This window comes from Mauremys mutica, chromosome 2, assembly GCF_020497125.1.
Source record: "Mauremys mutica isolate MM-2020 ecotype Southern chromosome 2, ASM2049712v1, whole genome shotgun sequence".
Classification (NCBI taxonomy): Eukaryota; Metazoa; Chordata; order Testudines; family Geoemydidae; genus Mauremys; species Mauremys mutica.
This window is the reverse complement of record NC_059073.1, coordinates 256,985,908-257,009,097: the sequence shown is the minus strand read 5'-3', so window position 1 is coordinate 257,009,097 and position 23,190 is coordinate 256,985,908. Positions and strand designations below refer to the sequence as shown.

The 23,190-nt window shown below is 42.7% G+C and overlaps 1 protein-coding gene across 14 annotated transcripts in view; it reads right to left on the bottom strand.

Annotated features, from left to right (window-relative positions):
* Positions 1 to 5,172: 5,172 nt before the first annotated feature.
* CACNB2 (calcium voltage-gated channel auxiliary subunit beta 2) overlaps positions 5,173 to 23,190 on the bottom strand; it is a 426,320-nt gene continuing 408,302 nt past the window's right edge. For 6 of the 14 annotated variants that reach the window (XM_045003347.1, XM_045003334.1, XM_045003337.1 and 3 more), the window contains 4 exons: positions 19,827 to 19,978; positions 18,699 to 18,794; positions 11,354 to 11,539; positions 5,173 to 7,298 (listed from right to left, as the gene is read on the bottom strand). In XM_045003347.1, coding sequence (XP_044859282.1) covers positions 6,807 to 7,298; positions 11,354 to 11,539; positions 18,699 to 18,794; positions 19,827 to 19,978 — 926 coding nt within the window. In that variant the 3' untranslated portion in view covers positions 5,173 to 6,806. The remainder of the gene's footprint in view (positions 7,299 to 11,353; positions 11,540 to 18,698; positions 18,795 to 19,826; positions 19,979 to 23,190) is intronic. The other 8 variants (XM_045003338.1, XM_045003340.1, XM_045003342.1 and 5 more) reach the window with 3 other exon arrangements.

Sequence of the window (23,190 nt, the reverse complement as noted above, 5' to 3'; positions counted from 1 at the left end):
GGCGCCCACGAACATCCACTGCAGCCTACAGGCGCCCTCGGGGGGCGCCAGGCCACAGACTGGGCAGGAGGGGTGGGAGGGCGCAGCTGCTCCCCGCTAGCAGTGCCACTGCTGCCTTTGGAGGGCTGCTGCCCCCCTGCACTGTGCCAGCTCCTCCATGGCTGGGGCTCGCTGCTGCCGCAAGCAGGACACACTGATTCTCTGGTGCCTCCAGAAGGTGGCTCCTCCCTGCCGAACTGCTGCAGCGGCCCAAGCCCGGCAAAGCCAGTGAGTGGACTCGGGGTGGGTTGGGAGGGCTCGCAGGGGGGCTGTGCACCCTCCAGGGGAGTTCAGGAGGCAGGGAGGGGGGAACCTGGTCTGGGGAGCAGCCCCTGGGCACGGCTGGCCACTGGGGTCTATAAATGCTCGTTGGAGATTTGCTCCTCAACCGATCGACAAGGTGGAAGTTTTGCCTAGGTGGCAAAATATCCTTGCACTGGCCCTGCCCCCGGGGGTGCATGCACCCCAGGTTAAGAACCACTGCACTAAACTGAGAAGATCTGCATTTTAATTTAATTTTAAATTAAGCTTCTTAAACATTTAAAAAAAACTTGTTTACTTTACATACAACAATAGTTTAGACTTGGAGAGAGAGAGAGACCTTCTAAAAACGTTAAAATGTATTATCGGCATGCGAAACCTTAAATTAGAGTGAATAAATGAAGACTCGGCACACCACTTCTGAAAGGTTGCCAACCCCTGTTCTAGTGCTTATGCACTACCTAGTGCAGAATGTTAAAATCCCAAATGAAGATGTTAAACATTGAATGAAAAAGGATTCTTGCTGCAAAACCTAGATCATGTGTCTAAACTACCTGACCATGTCCCTCTAAAGCAACAAAGTCTCAAAAGCAGTTTTACCTGTTTGTAGAAATGCTTACAGATAAGCGGGGGGGGGGGGGGAGGGGGGAAACCTTACAACAGAACCTACTCTAGAGATTTATCTTCAGCAATGTAAAGGTAAGTACCTAATGTATCATAAAGGCTGGTGTAATTTGTTAAATTTCAGGACTTAATCTGATTTATAAAGACAATTTGTCACAATGGTGAGCATCTTTTCTCATTAACAACATTAAGTACTCTGCTTATTTCAGCACATTATTTCGGTTCTTTATTTCTAGGTACGTTTGTTGTTAACATTAAACATTCTATGTCAGTGGTGGGCAACCCGTGGCCCCTCAGGGCAATCTGCTGGTGGGCTGCAAGACTGTCTGTTTACATTGACCGTCCACAGGCCTGGCCGCCCACCCGCAGCTCCCAGTGGCCGCGGTTTGCCCTGATGGGCCGCAGGTTGCCCACCACTGTTCTATGTTCTATATTGAGACTTCTAGAACAACTGTTAAAGAATGACGCTTTTCTAACCTTCATTAAATCATTTAGCACCAAATTTGGTTTCATATTATTATAATTTGTTGAAAGGTTATATATATATATATACACACACACACATTTATATCCAGGTGTGATCACATTAACAAAATATGTATTATTTAAAGGAACAAAATTTTGATCAGATATGACACCTTGTGTAACCCACTGGCTTTTTAAAGATACATTTGCTGCCTAGGAACACACCATTAGAATGCCGTGTTATAGAAAGAAATGGTGACCTTACGTGCCTATGCAATCCAGTTCTTATATAAAAATTGGAAGGTAACTTAAAAGAGACATTCTGGGAATTTGACTGCGAGAATCAAAGCAATATTAGTATTAAGAGTATTCACAAGAAAATGGCATATGCATATTACATCCATGTAATTGTGAAGGAATGAAACATTTTGTGAAAGATGTGAGATATACAGGCAGAATGTATAATAGAAGAATGTTACTTCACATTGTAAAAAGCAACTTCTTCATTCCTTGCCTACCTTGATAGATCTGCTTACGATGTGCTTTTTTCCTGAGGGGAGGGAATGGAGCAGAGTAAAGTGAAGACTGTAAAAGATTCAGAGGAATATGGCAATGGGTATCTGGGAAATAATCCAGACAATCTGAATCACTGGGGGCTCAGACCACAATCAGGAATGGCAAAAAAGATATTTGAGAACTTACAAAAAAGGGAAAACTAAAGAATGTTGCTTCCTGAAAGATGCAAAGAAATTATGACAAATGATTAATATTAAGCAATAAAAAATTATGTTAACAGAAAATGCATTACGGTGAAATCAGATTATCTACTGATTTAAAATTTGGCTAATGAGCAGGAGTGGCATATTCTGAAAGCCAGTTTCAGTGACTAACAAACCAACAGAGCTTAGAAATGATTAGCAGCAAAATCCATACTGTCCCACAGCTGTTCAACAGGGTGACATTCACTTCCGATGAGTAGGACTGGGGAAGACTCTGACACCACATGGTTTGTAAATGAGTACCACATCGGAGGGAGAGGGAAGAGGTTACAACTGCTCTGCACTTTGACCTGGGGAGGGGGGAATTTCACCTCCTCATGCTCCACCTACAAAAAAAAAGCCAAACACTCCTCTGGTTGTGTGGGAAAAAAAGCTTCTCCCACAGCATTTTGCAAATTTTTCTACATCTCATGAGGTAAACCACTGCCCCAGTTTGCTTTGGTTAAATAGGGCCAAATCAAGAAGTGAAACTTAGTAGTTACATACTACAATTTAATGAACATAAACATTAAAAAACCCCAAAATCCTTCCCCACTTCCAAACTCCAGAGACAGTACTGTATATGAATCTGTTCAAACCCCAGCATGAAGTGTGTCATTTGTGTGTTGTTTTACAACCTTTTCCTGGATAATGATTAGTCAGTTGATTGATGGACTGCAAAATGATTTTTTACCTCCTGTCATTCTGCACACCCACCCCATCCTGATGCTAGCTTCCTGCATACATATATTTGCTCTTTCTTACACACTGGCCTGTATGCACAGAATACCCGCCCTTATCTGATCGGTATGACCACTACTTACTCCACCTTCAAATCGCTCCTCAAGAGCGCCTTCGTCCATGGTATCTACAAGAAACTGAACAACTGATAGTGGTTAGATTGAACTGGGCTATTGGCTAGCATTGATGTGTATTAATTTAAAAAAGACATACAAAAAGGTATATAATAAAATGTGGATATACACTGTATATATTCAATTGTATCCCTCTCCCTTCACCCCTTCCTATGCTGATTGTCCTGAGGGCAAAAAAATATAGAACTAGCAAGATACACGTATCACCTCTCCTGAGCAGGTTGCTTCATGTTTTATCATGCTACCATCCCTTGATCTTTTTAGTTTGGCAGGGTAGGATGGCTGCTTCTTACTGGGGGTTTGTGCAGGGCTGATACACGACAGCCCCAATGCAGATTGAGACCTCTGGCACTATCACAATACAAATAAATATTACCAAACTTTCCAAGCAGCTAACCATTGAGGGAAAAGTACTTCACTACAGCAGCCTTTCATACGTCCTCCAGCTGAAGTATTTTAAAACATGCTGGTCAACACTTCTAAGTGCCAAACACTTTTCAACAAGAGAGCATATAGAGCAGCTTAGATTGCAAAACGTATAGTGACAAAGCCGTACTACAACCAGTTTCTCACTTTAATTGGGAAAGAAATGTCATGCATAAAATTGTAAGAAAATGAAATTGCTAGTTTAAGGAATTCAGTTTAAGTATTGGTACATTCCCAATAGGCAATAGATGTTCAGCACAAAGCAGGATACTGTCATTGACCTGGTTTAGGGCACATGCTTTCCTTTGTGAAAAGAGAATGTATGTTCCGTGAACCAATGAATACCCCATTTATCCCATGCCAGGATTCCATTTATGTTCTTTGTTTACAGTGGACATCCATATAAAGAGATGAACAAACTGGCAAAGTTTCCATTTATAGCTGCTTAGAGATTTCAAATGCTGCATAACTTTCCCTAAGAAATATTTTGAGGACAGAAAAAACCTACATGGAATGAAAGTAAAAATAAAAGGCTAGGTTTTGACTGCCAAGGGTGGATCCACAGGTAGTTTCTGTGAAGGAGCTAACTGACATAAAAGTTGGAGTAGGTTAGAGAATTACCATTCAGCTCAGTAACTTCAAGCTGGTAAAATAGCTAGAGTAGGAGTGTAGAGGGCCAGGATATATAACAATCTCAGTTAAAAAATGATCTGAAACATTTCAAATAGTGAACATACTTACAACATGGGTTCCCACTGCTGAACTGATACAGATCCAAGAGACCCCAACATGTACATATACAGCAACCATTTGTACAAATCCATTTAGTAGTGTAACAGATCTACAAACTATCTTCATTTTGCTAGAAAGGTAGTTAAAGTGTATACAAACGCTTAGAACGGGGTGGCCAACCTGTGGCTCCGGAGCCACATGCGGCTCGTCAGAAGTTAATAGGTGGCTCCTTGTATAGGCACCGACTCCAGGGCTGGCGCTACAGGTGCCAACTTTCCAATGTGCTGGGGGGTGCTCACTGCTTAACCCCTGGCTCTGCCACAGGCCCAACCCCCACTCCACCCCTTCCCGCCCTCTCCCCTAAGCCTGCAGTGCTCTCACTCCTACCCCCAGAGCCTCCTGTATGCCACAAAACAGCTGATCAGGGAGGGAGTGGGAGGCACTGATCAGCGACGCTGCCAGTGGGTGGGAGGCACAGGGGGTGGGGGAGCTGAAGGGGGGCTGCTGACGTATTACTGTGGCTCTTTGGCAATGCACATTGGTAAATTCTGTCTCCTTCTCAGGCTCAGGTTGGCCACCCCTGGCTTAGAACTTTGTTTCTAGAAAGAGACCATTACTGTCCCTTCCACCAGTGCACACATTCAGTCAAACGCTGTTCTTGGATGCCTGTGAGTGAGAGCAATGGGAGTTATGATCAGATACCCGACAGGAAAATTTCGCCCTCTATTTATAAAAAAAAAAAATATTCCAAAGCCTTTTTTAGAGAAAAAATATTTCCCAGAGGATGGAAACAATTATCTAGACCCTGGAATAAAGGAATGGAATTTTTTTAAAAGAATCTCATGTATTTCTTACACATTTCACTATAATGATATAAAATACTTGGTCAGGCAATTCAAATATCCACTTTTTTGTAAGAAAATATATAAACTATTAAAACATGCAGAGTTATAAATAAATGAGTACGACCCCAATTGTATTCTGTATTCTTTATATAATCTGTGCTACTTACAAGCACGGGGAGTGTCTGATTCTTAAAACTACTCAAATCATTATCTGTGACACAGAACAGAATTTAATCTAGGCAGGGGCATGGGCTCTCAAGCCAAAAAGTAATACATTGTGTCCCACTTACCAGTAAAACAGGTACTCGGTGCACAACATAGTGAGTTGCCAATCCATTTGATTTCAACACGTTTCTCTAGTGAGTTCAGAACAGATGGAACTTTTGGTTATAACAGTCTTTTTTCTGGGCTCTTACTGGCGGACAAGCTTTTAGCTGAAGGACGAGCACAGACCTGGCTGCAAAGTAGGAGTATGGAGTAAGTGGCAAGAGGAGAAAAAAGTGGAGAAGCTACAAAAAAATTTATTTTCCAACAAAATAACTCTCCACAAGCTGTGTAAACGTTTCTTACTAAAACAAATACTCTAAAACACAAAGATTTTACATTTCCAGTGAAACACTTACAGTAACATTTGCCCGTGTTTTTACTCTCCTGGAGTCTCAACAAACAGCCAGCAGATTTATGCTTTCCCAATTACGTGTAGCAGTAAACTGCCTCATGTTCCCTGACTGCAATTCAGATTTTGAAAATAACAGATAGAATAAAGAAACTGACTGGTTGAAATTTTGCGTAATCGCTTATTTCCTTCACTAGATCCGCACCCCCTCCCCTTATGATGTATGCTCCACCATTCTGACATTAAGACAAAAAAAAGAGTGTCCATTACAATTTGTGTGAAGTGTGTAGAACAATTGATAGTGCTAGGTTAGTGATTGTTATCAATTTAAAATGCAAAATTATAAGTTTGCAAGGAGAGCATAAAATATAGGAATCAAACCTTTTATCTCAAGTATTCATACATTCATATTTACAGTAGAACAAGCTTTCAGCTACAGAAGAAAAAAATGTCTAGCTTGAACACTTACAAATTTCCTGAATGAGGCTAGTTCCAGTTGCCAGTAATTCAAAAGCAAATCTGCTGACTTGGCATTAGGACTCTAAAACAGTGTGGTCAAACTTATACAGTAAGAAGGTGTCTGCAGAAATAACATTTATAAACTGTATATACAGTACACAGTACCAGTACATAGAAAATAGATTTTGACTTTATGATTCCCTGTGTGTAAGGCAAGACTGAATTCTGTCCCCAAATGGAGTCCACTAGAGGTACAAGCAACAGATAGTGGCTCTTAAATCAATATGCAAATCAAGTGCATACAAATTAAAAATCAAAACATGAGTTTCAGTTTTGTATGTGCTGATTCTGGCTTGCTGAATACACGGGAGGTTATTAAACATCAACTGTACCTTGTTTTAAAACACTAACACCACCTTGATGGCAACAGATATTGTTCAAGTGGCTGCTACCAAAAACAGCTTGAAAAAAGCCCAGTACAACATTAGGAGTTCTGCAGTTGTACTATGCCAATTTATATAGCACTAATCAAAAAAATAAGTATATGAATATTCTATTTCATGCTATTGCTATGCAAGCAACAGCAATACAAATCAGCATACAGAAGGATACCATATGTTCTGCAATGAAGAACCCAAAGATATTTTCAAGGGGCGTTGTTATACAAGACTTCAAAGAAACACAAAACTGCTAGAGGCCAAAGTTACTAGCGGATGTATACATCCCTGTTCCAGTCTCCTGTGTCATTGCGTTTTCTAGATATCACTTCCCCATCCTTGTCACAATATTGGTCCCTTGATTTATGACGACTGCGTTGTTTGTTGCATTCATTGTGGTCCTGCTCTCGGTCCCTTTCCTTTGAGCGATGCCTTGATTCCCTATGTCTGTGATCACTGCTCCCATGTGACTCGTCTCTATGACTGTGATCCCTGTGAGAATCATTGTGGTCACCATGCTCATGTGAGTACTCTTCCTTTGGTTCTATGTAAGCTGAATCTCTGCTGTCTTGGGTTTCTGAGTCAAACGTTTCTTGCCTAGACAGGCCTCGGCTAACACCACTGCGATGGTTATGGTGTTGTGCTGAGGAAGATGAACGATGTGGAAATTTCTTTGTGGGTTCAATCCGTGCTTCCTCTTCAACTTGTGAGCCAGTTCGTTCTGGGGCTGAATGGTCATTCCTCTGATCTCCTTGAGAGCCCTGGTTAGTGTCACAATGGACAGTAAGTTTACAATCATGGGCACATATTTAAAGATATTTCCTTAATATAAATTAAGCTAAAAACAATAACAGCAGTAATTTACATACAAGACAATGCACTGTGAATCTAATCCAGAAACTGTTAGAATTAAACTTGTACTGAAAATATTGTATTGTAATACAAGTGAGCCCTTCCACCCCAAGCAGGATGCGGGCAACAGTCAGTTTGTTTGGTGGTAGGTCCATGGCTTGTGCAACATCTTTACTTTCTGAACATTCCAGTTAGCAACAACTGCAGTCGCATTCCAGATCAACATGGAGGATGCAGGAGCAGAACTGGGAATTCAGAAGAGCTAGAGAGGATACGTCAGCTTCAGAGAGGGTAGGGATCATTAGAGGGTATTTATTCAGAAACCTCTTTGAGGACATGTATCACTGGAAACAGGCTTTAAAACACAGCTGGGTGAATGCTGAAGGGGTGGAGTGGAGATAGCAGTGGAAGGCCAAGATTTTGGCCTCTGGTTTTATTTTAAGAATTAAGCTATGGCTTGACCTGGTATCGCTCATACTTGTATTATAATACCAATAATATCATTGCCCCTCTGGTTTTTTGGTAATCATTCAATTTCTCTCACTGTGATAAGACACTTGGACTTTGACCTTATAGTTAAATGATTATTGCCAAGGAAAATGGAGGGACAATGATATTATCACAAACAATTTCCTAACATATTGCTACTACCTAAAGATTGAAGTAAGAATTACCAAGTACAATCAGTCTTCATCAGCACAGTGTTTGAAATCACTGCAAAATGAACAATTGTGATTATTTAGCTCAGTTTTGGGGTTCTGTTACATTTACCTGCATTTGTCCCAAAACAACAGCCAACTGATTGCTGAATTACATTGGAAGTTATATCACTTGTGTTGTTCAGATTCATGAGATTCTGACATTATGTCTCTGTCAACACAAGACTCTAGGCTCTACTGTGGAAGTCTTTTGTTTCTGTTTTGGTCATTATTTAGCTGATGTTGGCATTCTGGGAGGGGAGTGTATTAAATATGAACGTGAATAGTTAGTACTATTCAGCAAAGTGGGGGGAAAAGAAATGCCCAGAGTTGGTTTCTGAATAAAACATACATATTTATTATGTTCTGTTAGAATAAATTAAAATGTAAAGAAAATAGTCTAAAGCAGATCATTAATTTAAATTTATGAAAAAAATTAAAATTTGTCACAAGGATGGATTTTATAGCACACAAAATAAGAACAGTTATATGGGATATTTTAATTCCCAAATGGTCAAAATGTCAAATACACTCCGTTATAGAATTTTGACCAGTAAAATTCAAAGAGAGCAGTTTGCTGTGATTTAAGAGCAAGTGCAAAACTTCTAGCTGCTCTGAAGAAAAGAATGTTTTATGAATTCAGATCCAGTTGGTCTGCTTTGACCGGAAACAAAGGGCTATGCAAATTATACTTTTCCCCTCCTCCAACTTCAGAAATTGTTAGTGAAAAAAAAAAATCTAATAGAAGCCATGGGCACCTCCCTGGCGAGAATTGCCCCCTAATATTACAGATGGACTGAGGAAGCAGCATTTGGATCCAGATTAACATTTAGGTTAAATTTTGGGGTTGTGGATCAAAGTCAAATTAGGAGGAAGATTCGGGTTTGGTTTCAGGAGTGCTGAAGTTTTATGAACTGTTTTAAGAAGAGTTCTGTCCGAAAATATGGAACTATTATGAGATCAGCTCTTTCCAGAGATTTCAGGCTGAAATCTTTCAGTTCTTGTGAGACTTTACTGCATCAAAACAAGAAAGGGAAGACAGGCCCTCCTAGTTTTGTATCCTATCAGTGGGTTCAGTGCAAGTTCACTCCATTCCTAAACTTTGAAGAGGCTCAGATTTGAGGTTCCAGATTTGTCCCACCTCTGTTTAAAATATATCTTCATATGATGAAGCAGAAGGAAGTTAAGGTTCTAGATTTTAAACGGGACCACCTTTGCTCAGCATTTCAGGATTAATAAACTGTCAAAACCGTGAAAGCGTAAAAGATAGTTTTACAGTGTTCAGAAAGGTGAAATTAATAACCCATTATGGTCCTTGAACAGTGTGGTTAAAATCAATATACACTAACATAGGTTGGTAGAACATATAAATATCTGTTCAAGGGCATAAAAAGGCTTGAGTAATACTATATCTATAAAATTGTATCTAGCACACTACATAACCCTGCTGGCTAACTTCAGTACCTAGACTGCTCTTCCAGCACACAGTTAATTCAGAGCAGTTTTTTCAGCCCTGGCAACAAACAAAGGAAGGAGCTAGCTGGGGCATACGCTCTCTTTTCCCAGGATGCTTTGTGAAGAGAGACATATCCTACAGACTGCACTAAAGTGATTTTCCTTGCAGGGAAGAGCCTGCCAAGTCTGCAATTCCACAGGGAAATCTCTATTAAAATAAAGCCTTCACTGCAGGGAAAATATTTGCAAGATCCACAAAAAACAAAACACTTCAGCAGTTGAAATTTTAAATGCAGGGACCATTCTTTCTAAGGCCTTGTCTACACAGGCACTTTACAGTGCTGAAACTTTCTTTGCTCAGGGGTGTGAAAAAATATCCCCGTGAGCGCTGCAAGTTTCAGCGCTGTAAAATGGCAGTGTAGACAGTGCACCAGCGCTGGGAACCGCACTCCCAATGCTGGGAGCTATTCCTCTCATGGAGGTGGTTTTATTACAGTGCTGGGAGAACTCTCTCAGTCATAGGGATGGACTTGAAAATGAAGAAGCTGATCATAAGTAAATCTTAGTCTGAAATTGGGATGGAACAATTGGCTATTTCAGCTGAGGCAAACGTGACCCTAATCCTCTCCATGACCTCAGCAGATCCAATGTGGTTCCAAAGATACAGGACATCAGGATGCCACTTATCATTCATACAGCAGAAGCATCTGAAGTCCCCAACCAAAATCAGAGCCCTATTGCGCATGGTACAATAGGCAGAAAGAGTTCCGAATTAGGCAAGGCAGACAAAGGGTGGGACTGGAAACAGAGATGAAGTGACTTCTTAAGGTCACACAGCGGGTCAGTGACAGAGCTGGGAACAGTACCCATGTCTCCTTATAACACCAACAGAGCCTGGTCTTTGGTGGGTGGGATTGAATCTGGGACCTTTGGAGCTAAATGCATGAGCCTCTACTGCATGAGCTAAAAGCCATATAGCTATTAGCTAAGGCTATAGAGAAGACTCATTAATCCTTCTCTCTAAGTGGTCTTGGTGCCACTAGAGGGGACAGAAACCACACCCAGAAGGTGTGGTGGGTTACATCCCGATTCCCCATCCAATGCCCCATTGGCTAGCAACACTGCATCTCAAATTCCCACTTGCATAATATGCTAGCATATAAGGAGGGTACGATGAGGGAAGTGTGTGATCTGAGGGCCAGTGGATAAGGGAGCCATGGAGGGGCCACTTCATCCTCATGACTGCAGTAGTGTAGTGGCTATGAAGTGACTCCATTACCACTCCATTGCCTGTGGAGGTGGACGGATGGATTCCTCCCCAGCTTGTCCCTGTGGAACGCTCTCACACACAGCCCAGTCACTCAGGCAGGGCTCTGGGATATTAGTCACTTTGAAAGTTACCAGAGGCAGTAACATGCATGGCATTACTGTTAATCCTGTTGTATAACTATGACTGAATCACATATGACAAGTTATAAAAATACTGGTGGTGGTAAGTATATTACTGCAGCAGTGGTTGTTCTGGGCATGAGGAAATTCCACTTCCCATCACCATACATTTCCTTTCACCCTTTGGAATCCAAAGATGTCTTGCAAGTCAGCAAGTAAGGAAACAAATGCTAGTGTGAATACAATGAAGATCACAAGAAAAGCATCTGTCTTCAAGTATTTACATTATAAAAGTGCAAAGCTATTCTGCTCTATCAACTTATGGCTCCCAGTGAAGCACATTTAGCAACTTCTGTTACCAGAATTCCCTTTGCAGAAATGAATGGGGGTGAGAGAAAAGAGAGAGAGAGAGGAAACTATACCTGTAAATTTATGTTTGGACCTGGGCTGATAGGAAGAGTGGCTGTTGCAAGTGTGCGAGTGAGGAGCTGGTTGGGAGGATTGCTGCAAGGAGGATGGGTGGCCTTCCAGTAGGCTTCCAGATAGTCAGCCAGGTGCTCACAGGCATCTTCAAGCTGGTTCTCATCCAGAATTACATCAAACATTTCCTGTGAAGGGAGACATTTTAGTGAGAACAGCCACCGTCGGAGCCAATATAAAACCACAGAAGGTGCTGATGATAGACCACATTAGAAAATGCTTTTACTATAGCACCACAAATAAATCAGATTCATAATATTCATGTCCTGAATATTTTGTGATAGAACTTTTTTTTTAAAAAACCAATTGATTTAAAAGTAATCTGTACATAACAGTGAGATTATACTTTCCATGGCAAGCCAGAATGATCGACACTTGGAAAGATGTATGTAATCTGGGAAGCCAGAATTGGTATTGTAAAAATATATTTTAAAACTAAAATATGGGAACAGAAGTTAAACAGTAGAAGAACTTTTTAATTGTTGGAAAGAGATGGCAGAACAAGCTACTAAAGAAAATTGTGGAATCCCTATACATAGTGATACTTAAGACAAAACTGATAACAATAAAAGACAAAATTAATAATACTTAGCACTTGTGTGGTGATTTTCATCTTTAAAAAGCTGCACAGATATTAACTAACTCACTCTTAATTTACCACTATATCCCATTCCCACTTAAAGCCTAATGAATGACTTCTGTCGGCTTCAGTTGCAGTTGGACTGGCCCCATATAGACTCTAAGCTCTTTGAGGCAGGACCCTTGTCTTTGTACGGGCCTGTACAGTGCCTAGCAAACTCTTGATATTATGGTATAGTGATGGATCTGCAAAGCAGGGGACTAGAGCTTCCATCAGCTCTTCCCAATTGTACATCCCCTTCCTCTTGACAAAGCAAGGACTACAGTTCCCATCAGTCCCCTCCGCATTGCGATTGTCCTTCTGGAGGCCAGGTAAGGGAAAAAATCCTGAATCAGGAAGTGGCGAGGCTGCTTTAGGAGTGGGAGCCACATGTCAACAGGGAGCTGGAGAGAAGGCCCAGGAACTGTGGACAGAGACACATGTGGAACAAGCTGTGACTGCCAACATCACAGCTGGGCGCAGGTCTGTGTGGGACTTACAGGGGAGCAGCCAGGGCCAGTGCAACCATTTAGGCAACCTAGGCGGTCGCCTAGGGCACTGGGATTTGGGAGGCGCCATTTTCTTTGGCAGCGACCGCGGCGGCCAGATCTTTGGCCGCCCCGGTCGCTGCTGGTATTTAGGCAGAGGGAGCTGGGGCAGGGGAGCGCGGGGAGGGCTGCCTGAAGCAAGTAAGGGGGAGGGGGACGGCACGCAGAGGAACTCCCTGCCCCAGCTCACCCCTGCCCCGCCTCCTCCCCGAGCAGGTTGTGGCTGCTTCACTTCTCCCGCCTCCCAGGCTTGCGGTGCCAATCAGCTTAGGTGGGAGGTGGGACAAGTGAAGCAGTGACGGCGTGCTCAGGGTGTTCGTGCGCAGAGCAGGGGTGAGCTGGGGCGGGGAGGGCCTCAGGGCGGAGGGTGGGGAGCTGCCGCAAGGGGGGCGCCTGAGGGCGGAGCGGGGGAGCTGCCGTGGGGCGGGGCCTCAGGGCGGGGGAGTGGGTAGGGGTGGCATAAGGTGGAAGTTTCGCCTAGGGCACGAAACGTCCTTGCACTAGCCCTGGGAGCAGCAGCAGCTGGGCTGGGAGCCAGCACAAAGGAGCCTCAATGAGAGACACTAACTGAGCTTGCCTGCAAGCCTGCAAATGCTTACTTGCTTGAATAGAGACTGGACTGGAGAGGGCACTCCAGGCACTAAGCCTGAAGAGCCGTAACTCTCAAATGGACTGCCCCAGAGACCCAAACAGGAAGTGCCACTGCTCACTCTGAACTGCAGCTGTTTAAACTTCTCTACCTTGGGTATCTGCAACCTTTCCACTTTCCAGCCAGCTCTAGTAAAAACCTCTCTCTTAGCCATGTGTCTGAGTGTTTCAGGGGATTCCCCGGGTAGCGCCTACAAGGCTTAGCTGCTTCAGCAGCTACATTGCTTGCCTCTGGGACACAATACACTGGGTGCATTACTGGCGCTACAGGCACGCTAGTGATTTGGGGCAAAGAGTAAACCCAACTATAAAGTATATTCATAATAATAATCCTCACAATGTTCGTGTGAGTAAATCTGGGTGATTTTTTTTTTTGGCAAATAATGTATTTGCTGAAAAATGCATTTCTTAGGTCACTAACTATTCACAAATTCTGCTTGAATTTGGTAAATAAATAGTTCAAGCCAAAACAAAATTGTCAAAAAATAAATTAAAAAGTTGAAACAGTTCATTTAGACCGTTTCAAAATGTTTCATTTTGAAAATTAGTATATATTTAAAAAGGTGAAAAAAATGAAGGTTACTTACTTATAATTGGAGTTCTTTGAGTTGGCTCTGGATACTCACACTTATGGATACTGTTCCGCCTTGTGATGGTAAATCTTCTCCCGGCAGTGTCTGCTTAGGGGCTTGCACGCCCCTTTCTACTTCTCCCCTCCGTGTCTCCCAACATATGGGGTGGGGGAGGGCAAAGAGCCCTCTCCAGCCTCAGTTCCTTCCACCGCCAACCCAGAGAAAGGAATTAAAAGACTCTGAGAAAAAAGGGAAGGAGGGGCAGGAAGTGTAAATATGCAGCGCAATCTTGAAGAACTCTGGTTAGAAGTAACAAACCTTCATTTCTTCTTCGAGTGGCTCTGCACAGTTCCACTTATGGATAGTTTAATTAGTAGTGCTGCAAATAACTTGGAGGAGGGAATGTCTAACTGAATAGACATGGAAGCAGTACTCTACCAAATCATCCATCAGCCCTTGAAGCCAAATCAAGAGCATAGTATTTACTAAAAGTGTGCACTGAACTCCAGGTTATAGCCCTACAAGTCTCAGCAACAGTGACTTGCTTGATGCAAGCAAAAGATGCTGCCAAAGCTCTAGTGAAATGAGATTGTACCATTTAATGTAGACACCAGAATGTCTGTAACCTGTACTATTCAACAATACATTGTTTAATCCATCTAGAAATAGTCTGGGAGGACCCTTATGGTTTTTAGTAGAAGAGATGAATAATGTAGCTGTTTTTCATAAACTTTTAATTCTATTTAAATAAAATGCAAGAGCATCCAAAGAGTGTAAAATGATTCCCCTTTATTTGTATGCAGCCTTGGAAAAAATACTGGCAAATTAATTGTTTGATTGATGTGAAATTCAGGAACTATTTTTGGCAAAAACCTGGGGTCAGGTCTAAGAATCACCTCACTTTTGTGCAAAGGCATCAATGGTAGTTTAGCCATCAAGGCATATATTTAATTCACTCACCCTTCTGGCTGGCAATATGGCAATAATGCATGCCATCTTAACAAATAAATAATACGAAGAACACTCAGCCAAGGGTTCAAAAGATGGCTTCATGTGTGTAGATAAAACCAAATTACGTTCCCAAGGAGGGACAGCATTCCCTCAAAGGGGGAGACATGTTAGATAATCCAACAGAGAGGAAAAGCTTAGGAGATTTCCTAAAGGCCTTTGTACTATCCATGTAAAAGGCGAGGGCTCTCCTAACATCTAGCGTGTGCAGTATAGCTTCCCCATTATCACAGTGAGACTTGGGGTAAAAGGAAGGTGAATCAGTTGGTTTATGTGAAAAGACAGAGTCACCTTGGGGATGAATTTCAGGTGTGGTCTGAGAATAACCTTGTCCCAAAAACATATTGTATAAGGGGTGTTTGCCATTAGTGTTGCTATTCTTCTCGCTGAGATGCTCACCACCAGCAAGTCTGTCTTCATAGACAGGTATGTGAGCAAACAAGCAGCCTTGGGTTCAAAGGGCAGCCTAGTCAGGCTCTTTAGGACTAAGTTTAGGTCCCAGGCTGGGGTGGAATGTCTGGGCTGGGTAAAAAGTTTTACTATACCTTGAGCAATCACTTTGTGGTTGGGTGTGAGAGCACTGAGGTTTGTCTAGTCTGAATTTTTCAGCCTGTAGACTGAGCTGAACCACATCTGAAGGCACCTCCTATGAAGTCTGGCATGAGATATCACAGATGTGCCTGCAGCTGTATGCCCCAGAAGTTGGAGGCAGTGTCTGGCTGATATTTGATGACTGGTTTGTGCTGCTTCTATGAGTGTGACCAACGTGTGTGGAACCTGTGCTGTGGCAGGAGCACCCTCCCCTGTAACAAGTCGAGATCAGCTCCTATGAACACTAGTTGCTGTACAGGGGTGAACGTAATGTTTTGGACATTGATCTGTAGGCCCAGCTCTGTGAACAAGTCTACCAAAGTTTGGGTGACCCAGAGGGCTCTCAGGAGACAATCATCCAGGTAGGAGTAGATCATAATCCCTTGGGAGCCTTGGTGAGCTGCCACTCTTGAGAGGACCTTGGAGAATACTCTTTTAGCCGATGAGAGGACAAATGGGAGTACTCTGTATTGGTAATGGTCCTGGCCCAAGGTAAATCTGAGGAATTATCTATGGGAAGGTAGGATCGATATGTGGAAATAGGCATCCTGTAGGTCGAGGGCCGAGAATCAATCTGCTTGTTCCAAAGATGGAATAATGGCTGCTAGTGTGATCATCTTGAATTCTTGAGCTCTGACACATTTGTTAAGTGTTCTGAAGTCTGGTATGGGTCTCCAACCTCCTTTCTTCTTGGGTATCAGGAAATAATGAGAGTAGAAACCTTTACCTCATGTAACAGTGTACGTCAGCCACCAAAGTAAAAGTCCTCTTTGGATCAGAAGATGAACCTGGATCTGAAGCACAGGTCAAAGCTGGAGCTGAAAATTTGGATGGTGCAGAATCTAATGAAATATTCAGCTCCACCTCTTTGGTCTCCAGAAACTGAAGCTGGAATCAGCCTGGGTTTTGGAGCTGGAACCGTAGAGGCCATGTCAGAATTGAGCAGATCCAACAAATTTGACATGCAGGTTCTGGCACTGCTAACAGTGTCTGTTTTCTCCCTTGCCTCCTTCTTCAGAACTGATACATCCAGAGCTGACAATGTAACTCTTGGTTCCATAGCAGATGCTCTGCCTTTCTCTATTGACAGAGCCTTTGAAGACCTTACAGCTTGAGCAGCAGGATCTGGAGTCTGACCAGATGTAGGTTCCCATTTCTTGGATCCTTTAAGCTGCTTCAACTTGCTGGAGTAAGTCACAGCAGCAGAGGCTGGCCTCTTAGACTTTGGATCCAACAAACGCCCGAGACTAGAGGATTTAGCCTCAAAGGCCTCCTTAAGTAGAAGCACTTGCAATCTGTTGTGTCCCACCTTGCAAGCTCTGGGTGTGAAAGTCTGGCAGATGGAACATCCAGGAGAGTGGCCCTCTCCCAAAGATGTCATGGTCGTCAGATGCTGGGAGGAGAGCTGGGCACAAAGCACATCTCTTGAATCCCACCTTCTTTTTTTTAATTCAGCTCCACTGTAACCCAGAACTAACTACTAATTAACTTAACTAACTATACTAAACAAGTATAAAGACACTAAGAAGTGGAGAAAACCCCAGATCTGAATGGACTAGAGCAGTTTGTGTCCATCTGGCATAGTGACTGGAAGGAACTGAGGTGGTAGAGAGCACTGTGTCCCCTTATTGAGCCTCGCCCTCAGAACAATTGGAGATGCTGACGGGAGGGGCAGGAGAGGCCACTTGGGCACTATAATGGACACACCTTCGAGATGGTTCTACCATTAGGTACCACAAAGTGGCACAATACCTGTAAATGGGGATATACAGAGCCAACTTGAACACCTGAAAATGGCCTGAAATGAAACATAAAATCAAAAACATTTTGTTCAACCTGAAGCACTTTCTTTGTTTTTTTGTTTCGGCAAACCCTGTCGTGTCCCCCCCCCCCCCCCCCCCCCCCCCCCCCCCCCCAAAAGGGTCTGTTTTGGTTTGAACTGAACTGAGGATTTGTTTTTTCAGATTTTTTGTTTTGGTCCCTGAATCAGAAAAATCAATTATTTGGTCAGCCGTAATAGTGAGTAGCTGAGCAAGATATTATCATCTTCATTTTAAATATGGAGAAACTGAGTGTTTGCATGACTTGCCCAAGGATACAGTGCAAATCAATAGAATGATCTCATACACTTCTCCGCTGAAATTAGTAAGAATGCCAAGTGAATGCAGGTGAAGCCAACTGTGATGGCATATGCCCAGCTGGAACTACAAAGAAGCCACCAATTCATTTTATACCGACCGTTTTATGCAGACCACTAATCTACCTTCAGATCTAAGTTCCCTGTAAGCTGCGCAGCAGCCTATTAAACACCGCACAGGCACTCAGGGAACCCACCTGGCTGGGACCTGCTGCAGCTGGGTGAGGGGCGGCTTGAACCCAGTCCCAGCCCAGACCTGCCATGGCTGGGGCGCCCCTGCCCCGGTCCCAACTCAGACCATCCCCCAACCTGCTGTGGACGGAGGAGGGGCGCCTCTCCACTGGCCCCAACTCAGCCCGGCCCCCAACCTGCTACAGCTGGGGGAGGTGTGGCCCCTATCCCACGGCCCCAGCCTCAGAGCTGCTGTGGAGAGAGAGAGCTGGGTGGGAGAGAGCTGGGGAGAGAGACACCTCTCCCTGCCGCAGCAGCTTTGGGTCTGGGGCCATGGGATAGGTGCCCCTTCCCTGGCCATGGCAGGTCTGTGGCTGGGTTGGGTTCAGGCCGCACCTCTCCCGGCCCCACCCCAGAATCCACACCCCCAACCAGTGCCCTCATACACCTGCACTCCAACTCTCTGCCTCAGCCCTGGGTCCTCGCCTACTTTCCGAACCCGTCGGCCCTACTCCCACCACATGGATTTTGTTACGTGCAGCATATGAAGGTGATGTGTATCACATCACCCCCATATAGCTGAACGTAACAAAATTCATTCCACACATGTGTGGGAAAAATTAGAGGGAACACTGCCAGAGGCAACTTTTGGTCATAAACCAAATCAGTTTAGTTTTGGATCAATAACCTATAAAGAGTTACTGAAGTAATCCAGTTCCTCAGCTATGCATCATGTAAAAATACTGGTGGCCCAATATATATATATATCCAGGATTAATCATGTTGCTGAAAAAGAAATATATTTGACCATTATGCCATGCAGAGATCTCAAATGGAGTTTTGTACAAAATGACAAGTGAAATATGAATAGATAGTGGCAAGCAGCAACAAATGTTACACAATTAGCCTATTACTTGGAAACAAAGGACAGACTTAGTCCCTTTGAACGAGAGTCTACATATCCACATCAGTAATGCATCAACAGTAACTCACTGGAGGACATTGAGCCAGTTTATCAGCTGCCACCATTTGAACATTAAGGTGTTTAGCCTGAGATTTCCCTCGAGATTTTATTAGCCTCTGTAAAACCTGTGGAAAATAAGACAGTTAAATACACAGTTGATGGGAAAAGAAAGAATTCAGAAGCAAGTAGTAGTCAGATAGTGGGAATATGATCAAACCATTACGTTCAATAGGAGATTTGCCAGGGACTTGATTGTTTGCAGGATTAGGCCCAATGTATTTGTGTACTCTTCAAAAAAGTAACTCTTGTTGTATAATTTTTAACATATCTAATAATTTCTCATTCACTGGCTTTCAGAGCCTCTTGCCTTTTAGGCCCTGAACAACCTCGCTCCTGCCTACCTCTCTGCTCTCATTCTCTTTATTCCCTTTCTCCCTCCTTTTCTGCCCAAGTTGCACTAACTGACCCCTTCCGGTCCTCCTACTCATGTGTGCCTTCTTCCATGTAGCCATTTATACTGAGACTCTTGAGAATGCTCTTCCAGACCCATTTTGCCAGGCTTCCACTTTCTCCTTCCAACGTCTCTTCAGGATGTACTTGTTCCAAGAAGACTATAAATGTAGACATCTTCACACAGTGAAATGGTGGTAAATTAAATGACTGAACATCTTAAGAATAAACTGAACAAAAATTACAGAAATAAACACTGTGTGTGCAGAACTGTACTGACCAGTAGTCCTGCTGCTCATAACATCTCCTCCCTTATCTTCATTTCTATACTGTCTACTTGGATTATAAAGTTTTTGGGACAAGGATCTTAGCTCATATTTCTGCAAAGTTTTTAACAAAATGTTGACACTCTGTAAAGCAATATTACGTAAATAATAATAAACAACTGAACTGTTTCCCTTAGTTCTAACTTAAGTAACCATTAGAACTACAGTTCTCTCTCTTTTGCAAAAAAGTGATTTTGTAACCCACTGATTGAGATGATATCCTTTTAATGGTATCTTCCCATCCACAGGGAAATAATTAAGAAGTGCAATTCATTTATCTTCAATGACATCCAGTGGAGAACCTGTGTCTCTTTGTACCTGTGGCTCAGGTCTCAAAGAATGTGTGGATTGAAACAGAATTAACAGCAGTAAGATAGTTACCTTGGGAGAAGAAATCTTTACATATACTATAATGGGAGCCAGAGAGGTTTTACTTAGTTGAGCTGGATGATTAATGGTATCGGCATCAAGTACTACCAGCTGCAATGTCCTTGCTAATTCAAATATCCGTTCAATTTCACTCTGAACTTCAGCTGCAGATAAGTAGAAAATTAGAGTTATGAAAATATTTAACAGAAATTAATTCTAACAAATGTAAAAATGAGGTAGATTGGCATGCAGCTCCCACAACAGATGAGTAGATTGGCAGGAGCTGTTAATTGTTAATGTCACTGGCATTCTACTGAAGCAAACATATCTTTAGCAAGAACATTCCGCCTACAGTTGATGTTCTTTGAAGGTCGTACTCTTTACCAGTCTCACCTTCATGCTTCTGTATACTACTAATATGCAGAAACACTTTTAACACTTTCCTATACAGTGGGAGGGATAGCTCAGTGGTTTGAGCATTGGCCTGCTAAACGCAGCATTATGAGTTCAATCCTTGAGGAGACCATTTGAGAATTTAGTTAGGGATTGGTCCTGCTTTGAGCAGGGTGTTGGACTAGATGACCTCCTGAGGTCCCTTCCAACCCTGATATTCTATGATTATAAGACTGAATCCGTTTGTGTGTATAGCAAAGAGGTATATGCAGCCTTATGATCTCCTGTTTGAAATAGGAATCCCTCAATTTTCCTACAGTATCTCAGTGGATTCCTCATTTGTAAGTTATTGCAGTGCAGACTCTAATTATACTTAATGACCATAATTTTCAAACCTAAGTGCCTGAAGCTATGCATTAAATTTATACTGCGGTGCCTGAAAGAGACTTGTTTTTCATAAGGTACTAAGCACCCATAATTTCTATTTGCTTCAATATGAGTTATCAATGCTTACCATCTCTCAAAATCGGGTCCTATATGTAATATGGCCCTAGGTCTGAAAATGTTGGTCAATATTTGTAAAGTACTTTAAAAATAAACAATTCAAAATAATGCTAATAATCACCCCAATAGCCCTTGAGGTAGGTAAGGATTATTATCAGAGCTGGTCAGAAAAAAATCTGACAAAATAGTTTTTCATTGGAATTTCTCAATTCATCAGAATCAGAACATTCCATGGAAATAATTCATTTTCAATGCAGTTCCTATGGAAACAAGCAGGTTTCCGACAGAAACCTGTCTGGTTTCTTGCCAGTTCGCCCATATGCAGGCTTCTGGAGACCAAGGGCTTCACAGGTCCATGATTCCAAGGCAGCCCCTAGGAGGACTGCTCCAGAGCTGGGTCTCCATCCCTTTTCATGGAGAATTTCAAATTTTTTTTGAACGAAACCAAATTTCAAAATAGCAAAATCCTCTGAGAAACACAACAACTATTGTCTGCCAAGTTCTAATTATTATCGCTATTTCACAGACAGGGAAACTGAGGCAGAGGCTAAATTATTTGCTTAACCTACAGACGAAGTCAATGTTGGAGCCAACATCATAACTCAAATGGGAATGGGATTCTAATTCTGTGTTCATTCCACACCACTATCTTAAGATAACTAACTAGAATAAGGCAAATCCAAAAGGGTAAGAAACTAGTGGATGCTTACATGAACACGAAGGGACTTCCCAAACATTAAAGTATAGTGTTATGTTATCAAATTTGTGTTTGCCTTTTGAGGTGGGTTAGCAGTATGAGTTGTCACTAAATGCTTTGGGAAATGTAGCGAGTCTGCATGGGCTAGGAGTGCACACATTCCTTTACTTGGATAATTCTGCACTGAAGGACATTACTTTGGAGGGTGTCAAAAGATCAATGTGTGTCACTGTTAGAGTCACTAGGGTTCATAAATTACTCAAAATCCCAATTTGTTTCCAGCGGCCAACCAAAGTACAGAGCACCCCAGCTAATCACTGCTCAATTAAAGTCTTTCTATCTAAGGAGAAGATCCAAGACTTCACTTGTGAGGCAGAACGGTAAAGTGTGAGTCAGCAGGTGACAGCTCAGACCATACCACACTTGGTGGTTCTTAAGACTGTAACTAGCAGTAGTTACAGCATCTTGGCAAGTCTCACATCAGAGAACTTTAGTAGACCCTGAGCCCTAGCCTACAATAGGGAAACGTTTGCCAGTATAGCTATACCAGCAAACCCTCCCAGTATAGATGTAGCTTATGCCAGCAACGAAGTGCTTTTGCCAGTATAGCTTATATACATTCCCTAAACAAAATAAGCCATACTAACAAAATGTTTTTGCTGATATAACTTCAGCTACACTAGGGGATATTGCCAGTATAGAAATATCTTTAAAAAAATATTACTAATCAACATTGCTATACTAGCAACATGTAAGCGTTGACCTAGCCTGAGATTCCAATGAAAGCAAGATAAGCACAGGCTCTCACATCACATCTGAAGGATAGATCACCTTTGAGCCTCCTGGCCTAGTGCCCATGAAGGGACCATCTTTATTTAGGAATAGGTTTCCAACATACCTATCCAAATCATAGTGACCTGGTCTCCCAAAAAGTTGTCCATTTGAACTGGGACCCTCAGACCACAATGTTTTAAATCAACAAACAGGGAGGCACGAGATGATGCTTCCTATGTCAGGAGGCCCTGCAAATGTAAGAATCGCCTCTGCTATACCTGCCATTACTGATTGCCACGTATCTAGCAGGAAAGATAAACACGACTGCAGATAGAGTGAGTTAATCTGTGATGGACCTGCATGAGCAGCCTCTAGATGAGAGAGGGGGGAACTGGGATCTTCCTCCAGCTGGGGACATCAGAGATGCATCTCTGTCACCCTTTGGAACAAGATGCTTTCAGCTCAAAGTATTAAGAATGAGCAAGGCATTTTCCATGAACTGAAGAGACTCAGTATGTCTTTCCATCAGTATTTCTGGTAGCCACAGTCCTGCCAAAGCACAGGAGGAAGAGACTCAATGATCTTTACTTGCCTCATGCTGGCCCAGAGAATTATGGCTACCAATTCTGCTGCAGATGCCAAAGCTGATCCCATCAGGCTGAATGTCTGGTCTCAGATTCTTATTGAGAGTCAAGGCACCTTGTTTCACCCCAGTTCAGGAGCTCTCTCCTTGGTAGCATGGCTCCTGAGCATGCAGAGATCTGTAGGTATGGCGTTAATGAGCAGGTGGCTTGCATCCTCCTGACTTCTCAAAAACTATCTATCCAAAGGACTTGCGTTGCCAAGTAGAAGAGGTTTGCAGCCTAGTGCAAAAAGACCCAAGTGGGCCTTTTTCATTCCTGCACAAAAACTCTTTAGCTACTTTCTGTGCCTGACTGAATCTAATTTGATAATTTACTCCATTCAGGCTAATTTGTCAGCTAGTCTGGCCCATCATGAACTAATCAA